Genomic DNA, 9,269 nt, shown 5'->3' on the forward strand with positions numbered 1-9,269 from the left:
TCTCCGATTAATGCAAATATTTATTCTTCATGTATTCTCTAACTAGGAAGCTTCATTTATACCCGTTTTCTTTACGAACCACAAGCGGTTATTTTTTACAGTTATGAATTTGAGTTGTGCCTTTAAAAAAAAAATTCACTGCCGACTCTTTTACTAAGCTTTAACTACAAAATATATACAGTGACAAACAAAAGTATTGGCACAGTGATTTTTCGCAATATATGCAAAGTTTTTTATTCAATTTATTTTCGATAATTTTTTATAAAAATATAGTTTATTTTACACCAGAAAAGGTAATAATAAAATCTCTAAACTTTTTGTAAAACTCAAGAATATTCATTAAACTTGCACATTAATTTGCAACTTTTTATTCAGATTTTTTAGAAAAATTCTAAGTATGCAGTTTTATAGTCCATTCAATTTTAGTATGACAAAATGAAAGCTTAAAGTTTGTAGAAAATCGCGTTGATTTTTGGCAATTTTTTTAGTGGAAGGTGTTGCTCATTTCCTCCATACAAAAAATAATTGTCGAATTACTTTGTAAGGAAGAACTTGCGTGAAAAAAATTACCAAAAATCAATGCGATTTTCTAGCGACTTCAAACTTGCACTTTGTTATACTAAATTTATATGGGCTATAAAACTGCATACTTAGAATTTTTATAAAAAATCTGAATAAAAAGTTGCAAATTAGTGTGCAAATCTAATGAATTTTCCTGAATTTTGCCAAAAGTTTAGAGATTTTATTATTATGTTTTCTGGTGTAGAATGAACAATATTTTTATAAAAATTGTCGAAAATAAATTAGAATAAAAAACTTTACATATAATGCACAAAATTCACTGTACCAATAGTTCTGTTCGCCACTGTACATTTTTCACATACCATCTGAAATGTAAAATGCCGTAAATAACAAAAACTTCAACGTTTTTTATTGATTAATTATGATGCATTTCATCGAATTACAAATCCAAACATCGTTTTATACAAAAAAAAAAAATGTTATTAGTTACGGTTTTTCGCATTTCAGGTGACGAATATGTACCTATGTACATACACTTATTTATTTTGACCAGTTTTGGCTATATTTCATTTGTTTATTTAATATTTATTATATTTTTTCCGTTATTAAACGGAAACCACATAAATTCATATATCAAGCTTTGTGTAAAAATTATGAAAATTCTGCAAAGTTGCATCTAAATTTCCAACTTTTTAATCCTATTTTTCAGGACTTATTTTCTATGCATTTTTATGATATAATAAATATTAAATAAACAAAAGGAATATAGCCAAACTTGGCCATGGGTGTAAATACGGTATAAATTTACATACTAACTAGTAAATATGTACATACATATACATAAATAGTAACTACAAATGCAACAGTGTTTAACTTTTATAAAGTATACATCATCACAAACCGGATTTCGTTTTCAACCAATCCGAATGTTCTTTCCCATGTTTGGGCTAACTTCTATTAAGTACTGCATACTTATGTAGGTACTTATAGTAAGGCTTTCCTGTAAATTCTCGGCACCCTGAAATTGTGCATATGGAAACTGTGCATACGAAATAATGCATATGAAAAAAACCGAAATAATGCATANAATGTCTAAATGCACAGTTTCCATATGCGCAATTTCGGTGCCCCTAAATTTTCGCTTGCGAAAAAATATACCTGTTATCTAATATCTACCCACGTCACTTAAAGGCTCTGAATTGGCCAAAAGATGAGTTGAAGTCTGTGCGTTATTGTCTCGGGTGAAATCAGGATTTGTGTTAGGCGGTGGGAAACATTCTTCCGGAAGAAATCTATTAAAAGGAGAAGTATTTTTTTTTTAATTTACCAAATTCCTAATAAATAGTAGTTACCCATAATTGTACCTACCTATGAATTACGGGTGATAAGAGTTCAGCATCCAACTTTTTCACCACAGTTGGTCCGGTGAGAAAAGACACTACAGTGCCGACTAGCAGCGTTGACGAAACGCCAATTACAGTAATCCAATGAAAGGATAAACGATACAATGGAAACACTTCCGTTTCATCACCATAATCTGTTTCCGGTACGGTGATATTAACAAGGCATTCCGATACGGAAACCTCCAATTTATGCGGTCCTATACGTCCCGCTGCTATCACAGCCTGTGAACCGAATGATACCCAACCGGACATTAGCGCGCCAGCTACTGCGCCCGCTAAGGCACCCTTCGTATTACTCCATGGCACCAACATGCCAAGCGTGAAAATACCAAAAGTTGTGCCACCCGCAATTGCAGTCACCGAAGTGGCCACACTTAATATGCCGCTCAACTTTTCGAGCACGAACACTAACGCCATTGCAACGGCACCCAGAAAGACTATTACACTTTTAACGATCACGTTTGTTGCACGTTCGCTGAGCTTCACTTTAAAGCTGCCACGCACGATATCCTGTAGAAACACCAAAGCGGTTGAATTGAGTACGACGGAGAGCGAACTTAACGCTGCTCCAAATACGCCGGCAATAAAGAGACCGGGTATGCCTTGTAGGTGGCCAACAGTTTGCATTACATAAATCGGTAGTAACTGATCATCGTTCTGTTGTGGGGAAAAATTTAAACTGCGGTATGTTAGTATAAATTGTTCATTTATGTGTTACTCTTGAAGCTTACCGAGATGAGTCCAGCTGTAAGTGGATCACAGTTTTGATAGAAATCAAAAACTAGTAAGCCGGCAAAACAGCAAACGGAAATGAAAAGCACGACACCCAAAGTAAAGATTATAATCGAACTTTGACCCCTTTTCAAAGTTGGCAGCGACATATAGCGTTGAACCATTGTCTGATTAACACTATTGAAAGCGGTCCAATAGAAGAATCCACCAATCAAAACAGCCCAAAATGTTTGTCTTTCATACGGTGATGGATTTACGCTGAAAGTAGTAAGAGAAGAGGTAAATAAAATCAGACAAAAGAGTTTCGACAACGTTCAGCCGGATAAATTCACTTTCAAGGGTAAGTTTAGAGGTCCATTAATGATATGGTCGGTGAGATTATGCTCCAAAACTCCAAAAGTGGTACTCCTAAATACTCAAAAGATCTTAACTGGCCTTTGTTGACCAGTTACGGAGTTACAATTCAGCTTTTCCGCTAATGATTCGTGAGCTACTGAGAAAAACTGATGAATATACTTTCTTCTTTTGTTGTTGTAGCGACGGATTTTTTTTCCAATCGTTGTAGTCAAACTCAAGAAACGTGCCGTTTTGACGGGCTCGGACAGAAGGGAGGGTTGGGTTCAGCGGTCATGTAAAGAGGTGGTTGGTGTCGTGGCGGAATCCCCACATGCTGGACAATCATTAGGGATGTTTTGGCACTATGCCAGAGAAGAGTCCACCCGGAGTGACCTAAAAACCTGCTCAGGTCTGGCCCCATATTTCCTAAGCCAAACGGCAAACACTGCATTCCACGCCAACCCACAACTTGCGCAATGCACCAGTGCCTCTACACCTTTTGCAATTTTGTCCGAGTTCAATAAAGCACGTGAATCGTTTCTATTCTGTGTCAACTGCCGCCAATTAAAGATGCCAAGGAAAACCCCCAAATCTCGTCTTTCCGCCGTAGAGAAAGTCTTCCGTCTAGTCGATCTTGTCATTGTAGAGGCTTCTGCGCCATATACCAGCACGAATATGATGAGTGACGAATAGAGGGGACTTTAGTTCTCAATTGCCTACTCAGACTAAAGTAGCACATGTTGACACCAGAGTGATTCTCCATTGGATTTCAAGGCTGACATTATTTTCGATTTTAATGCTGGTTCTTAAATGAAGTGAGAGCCGAGCCGCAGATGCAGTCGACTGTTTGCTTTATGACCGCATTTCCAAACTTGGAAAAGGCAAAATAAACGATGCAATAGTTGAGGTTATCGTTGTAGCGCCTACTAGACCCTGCCTAAACCAGCAAATCTTTTGATCAGAGGGAGAAGGATATTCATTCAGTGGATTTGATAAGTGATGACATACATACATACGTTACTCTGGATAGTACTCTAGATAAGTATGAGTTTAACCTACTGCCTATAATATTCAGAACGTAATTGTGCCACAGTAGCGCGGGTCTCGCAAGGCAGCTCAATTCGTTGGATTTCGTTTTGAATGTGTCTTCCGACGTGCCTATGAGAAAGTAGGGAAGTACCTATCCAAGTACCTGTCCACGTCGGTAGCAGACCACCACCTGCTACCTTACTTTTGCTCCTTACTGCTCTGATCTTATCCCCTAGCTATCTGGTGTTCTGTATTTTGACACGTTTGTAGCTTCACCCAATGCGGGCTAGTATTCCCCCGAAGACCATTTTCTCGCAGCATAATTTAGAACCGTCCGCCCAAATGTTTTGTACTCGCATCGCCAACAATGTTTCTTTGACTTTGGCCCGGGTGTTGCCGGCGAGCGACTTAAGGACTTTGTTGCTGCTCTGTAATCTGTTCGCAATTACTGTTGTGTGCGCATAGAAAGAGAGGAAGTGGACACAATTGACACCTACGATTTTCGGATTGTCCGTGTTGGAGTTTGTGTGCCACAGATTTGAATCCTTAGCAGCTATCAGACCAGTTTTATCCAGCGAGTGAATATGGCTCCTTGGATTTCGAGAGAGACAAACTAAGCTCTTGCGGTGAAGAAACGAGTTAGATGGGATTACTAGATGTTAATTTACTGTCGAACACAGGCCTTCAATGGTTGCGCCAATATCGAATAATCATCAGCGTAGGAGATCAGCCAAACTCCCTCAATTGGCTGGAGGAGCTCTGAAATGAGATCGATGATGTCGATGTCATCGGCTAGTAATTGTACACTCTTATGAAACACTGTTCCTAAGCGATTTAGTTCCGCGACTCGTATTATCTTCCCTAGCATTAGATTAAAGAAATTACACGACAGAGTCTCGAAACCTATTTTCTTATGGAAGAGCTCGGGACTCGGTTTTGGAACATATGAGTCAGGTCTTTTCTCTAACTGGGTTGCGTACATTTCAAACTAATTGTTTCTCGCAGGCGAAGCCACATTAAAAAGAGAAGGAAAATACCCTGGCTTTTTCAGAGCACAGAGTAACTATCATTCACCCTGACACATTTAGCAAAACTTTCAATTAGAAGTGGTTTTTATATGCATTGAGCAAAGTTATATATCTCCTAGTAGTACTTAGCTTACAAGCAAATTGAACTTACTTGAAGAAAATAAGACGACCTCCTTCGGAAGCATTCTTAAATGCTGGACCAGGTCCCCCAGCCGCTATCGTTCCCAGTATGACCACAACTACTAAAGCAATAAACATTACCAATGTTTGCCATGCATCGGTGTGGACAACGGCCTTTATGCCGCCCTAAAATCGAAAAATCATTATTTTTATTAGTAAACACACATAGATACTATGCGCGATTTTTCCACCGGAACTATAGAATTTATTATATTTAAGAACTCCCGCCAAAATATTTTGGAAAATTTTTCAGAATATTTTAGCAAATGTCTTAAAACATAATATATTTTATAATACCGATGGAAAACAGTACTGATTTTTATGAAGACTGATGCACCCTAATGTATGCATCATATTTGCGATAAAAAGGTGTCTGCGTTTCTTTAAATTTTACAAAAAAATTAAGCAATTTTAAAATAATGTTCATATCGTTACCTAAAAGTAAAAAGGTGGCAAGTGCATATTTTTTTTAAGTTGTTCAGGAGGCGAAAAATAGATGAAGTTTCTTATTATCTGTCTTTCGTCGGGCACCTTTTCACCTTTAGGTAGCGATATGCATATTAAGCAATTTCACTAAGGTTGATTAAAGTTTTTCCCAAAGCCACTGCATTTTAAATTTTATTGTAAATTGAAAATAAAACTACAACAATGAATTAATTTAAAAGGTTAAATTGTTGTTTCTAATAATTTTTATGTGCATACATACTTCCAATATGTAAGTGAAATGATTGATGCTCATTAGACGGGTCTAATCGATCTACATTTTTCTCTAATTTCTACTGTAATTTAACTGTTCAAATTAAAATTTTTTCGAATCCCTTGTAAATATTTCTAATTAATATTAAGATTTACAGTCGCTAATTGCGAATTTCTGTTTTCCATATAAATAGCACAGGAAACCAATTTTTTCAATTTTGAAATTTTATAACTTGTTTTAAGTCAACGTATCCGAATGAGCGATCTATGTATATTTTTGAAGCAAATTAAAGGCTGTACAAAAATGTTTCAAATGATTTTTCCATCTCCAAAAGTTCTTCGATGTTAAAGTCGAATGTTAAAACATATCACCGAATACGATAATAATTTTCTTAAAAAAAATCACTTAACCTTAATTGTCGTCAAGTTAAATATTGTTTTAAAAGTTTTTTTTTACCGTATGGATAAAATTACTGACACCGGCATGAAAAAAAAACTGCGTGCACAAAGTTGGAAACTTGAATTTATACGGTATATAAAAATGATTAAGATTAAATAATAAAAAAATTAATACTCAAAATTTGTCAATAGGTAGTGGCGTATAATTGTATTAAGAGCCTGTCAGACGTGGCAATGCAATATATTTCGAAAAGGCTTTCAAGAAATTTCAGAAATAATGTGAGAACTTTCAGAAGGAATGTTGCATGAGCAGTCACACCGTGCATATAAAGTGTATTTCGAAGGGATTTTTTTATTTCCGAAAGGCGAATTGCATATTGCTAGTGCAGCATGAGCAAGTTAAAATATATTTCCGAAATAGATTTGCGCTCTCTCAATCACAGGCACATCTTGCAACTTTTATTTCTGAAACTGATTTCCGAAATGTAGCAGAAAGGTCTTTCTGGCTGTTCACACATCGAAATAAAATTTCTCATTCACAATTTGACAGCGAATTGCGTGGAAAAGTTGGAAATATTGTCCCGTGTTACACGCTCTTTACACACATTATTAAGCTTTACTACTCAGAAATTGTTAAATGATATTTTTTTCACAGAAGATTAAAAATTATTAAATTTTTAAGAAAAAGTCGTAAGTTTCCACATTTCGTAGAAAATTTACAAAAAAAAACATTAAATTTTGTATATGTTCGACTTCAATAACTTTTGGATAAGTGAATTTATGGAAATATCATAAAATACTAAAAAAGTCAATTAAATTTCTTTAAAAAATATATATCGTTCATTCCGATACGTTGACATAAAAACGAATTATAAAATTTTAAAATAGAAAGAAATTTTTCCTGTGTTGTTTATATGGAAAATAGAAATTCACTATGAGCTGCGCTTTTGACAAGCGTCTTTTTTCACTGTCCCAAAAATATTTCACAAGGACTTTTGAAAACCAAAAATTAGATTTTTTTGAACCAGTCTAATATACATATAGACTTATCTACATAAAAAATCAGTTATAGTTTATTATATCCACTTGTATACACACACACACCTATACTTACAATCAATGTGTAAATCACGCAAACCACACAAATGATGCCACTTATAACGTAAATGTTCACGCCTGTGACTAAAAAAAAAAGAATAACGAAAACAAATATAACTAACGCTACATTATTTGTTCAGTCAACTAAAATAATAAGTGCAGTTTTTAAAATAAACAACGAAAAAACATCTGTATTGACATACATTTACCTTGATTAAATGCAATTGAGGGCACATAGAGAATTATAGGCAGGAAGAATATCTGAAAAAAAAAATGTTTGTAAACTAATTAAGTTCAAATGGCACTTTCTTTAAATAAAATCTTTACAAACCTCGTCCATCACAAACATAAATGAGGCTATGCTACGTACACTGGAACTGAAACGCAATTCCAAATACTAAAAATAAAAAAGAAACAATAAGAACTATTTATACATAAATGATGGATAGGGAAAAATAACTTGATAACTATGCAGTTAGATTACTCCGAACAGGTTGGAATGGTTGGCATATTTTCCACTTGAATTCAAAAAAAAAACTTAAAAATATTAAAAAACAATTGTTTGAACTTGTGACTAGTGACACTGAAATGCATTATAATTTTACCTACGGGTGTAAAAGCTCACATTTGCTTTGTTTTTTCTTTATAAATAATTTTTAATGGTCTGAACCCGGGCTTTATTTGATACAACTCCAATCCCGTTTTCTTCGGAGTAAAACTAGTCAAAAAATAAACATTCGCTCAGATCGAGAGAGTAACACTGAAAAGTACGGGATCGCTTTCTAGTAATAAATTGTAACTTCTGACAACTTCAACATAACCTCCAAATTTTGGTTGAAAATTTCTTTTGTTTGCAATTTGGTTGTCAAACACACTACAGCTGATCGTTTGACACATTTACCAGCAAAAATCTTCCGACTAAAACTGACAGAGAGAGGACATTTTTACTCTCTTTTTTGTCCTCTCAATAGTCAGAGAACCCAGTAAAAAATTTAGATCAAAATGTTCAACTTTTTTGTTCAAAATTTTTAGGAAACCTTCGAGTATGCAGTTTTGTTACCCATTCAATTTTAGTTAAGTGAAAGTTTCAAGTCGCTAAAAATTACCGTTAATTCTTTAGAATTTTTTTGTGGAGGGTGTTGCGGATTTTCTTCCATATGAAAATTGATTTTATTCGTGAATGGCCTACAAAACTGCACTCGATTTTTTTTTTATTCCGAATAAAACGTTGAAAATTTTGATGATTCTTTTTTGAATTTTTGTGAACTTTATATAAAGTGTAAAACTTTGATTTGTTTTATAGAACGAATTATATTTTCATAAATAACTAAGAAGGTGTACACTTTCATTTGTCGCGTAGTGTATGTATATAAAGCACAGATTTTTTTTCTTTTTGGTATTCTAAAAAACTTTCATGAAGCTCAACTCCATAACTTCTACCAAAATAGTGTAGCCGCATCAATAATCTCTTCGCACAAATACTAAGAGAAAAAAACCTCATTACTTTTACAGTTAAACTGATCTGTTCCCCTCAAAAATGACACATTTAGCTCACTGGACAAAGTCCAGTAATTACAAACAGCCCATAGGTACCTATTAATGAACGATATCGCAGGCATCTATCATATTTACGTGCATATGTATGTATGTATGTATGTATGTTGATAAAACGTAAGCAGGCATGATAAAATTACGGTTATTGTACTCTATATTGATATTTATTGTTGTCTTTTTATACCCGAGCGCACTTGTGCACAAGGGTATATTAATTTTGTTCACATAACGGTTGTTTGTAACAGCCAAAACGAATCGAGATAGATATAGACAAATGTATACATAAATGATC

The 9,269-nt window shown here is 34.6% G+C and overlaps 1 protein-coding gene across 1 annotated transcript in view; it reads right to left on the reverse strand.

The window, feature by feature from the left end:
• Positions 1-1,128: 1,128 nt before the first annotated feature.
• The window catches only part of SLC5A11 (Sodium/solute co-transporter-like 5A11), a 25,903-nt gene continuing 17,762 nt past the window's right edge, over positions 1,129-9,269 (reverse strand). Inside the window, exons 5-12 of the mRNA XM_017612035.1 lie at positions 7,755-7,820; positions 7,633-7,684; positions 7,440-7,507; positions 5,202-5,356; positions 2,657-2,915; positions 1,891-2,582; positions 1,657-1,814; positions 1,129-1,528 (exon numbers count right to left, since the gene is read on the reverse strand). Coding sequence (XP_017467524.1) covers positions 1,688-1,814; positions 1,891-2,582; positions 2,657-2,915; positions 5,202-5,356; positions 7,440-7,507; positions 7,633-7,684; positions 7,755-7,820 — 1,419 coding nt within the window. The 3' untranslated portion in view covers positions 1,129-1,528; positions 1,657-1,687. The remainder of the gene's footprint in view (positions 1,529-1,656; positions 1,815-1,890; positions 2,583-2,656; positions 2,916-5,201; positions 5,357-7,439; positions 7,508-7,632; positions 7,685-7,754; positions 7,821-9,269) is intronic.

Source organism: Rhagoletis zephyria, unplaced genomic scaffold (assembly GCF_001687245.7).
Source record: "Rhagoletis zephyria isolate East Lansing unplaced genomic scaffold, Rhagoletis_zephyria_1.1 Rzeph_scaffold_00492, whole genome shotgun sequence".
NCBI lineage: Eukaryota > Metazoa > Arthropoda > Insecta > Diptera > Tephritidae > Rhagoletis > Rhagoletis zephyria.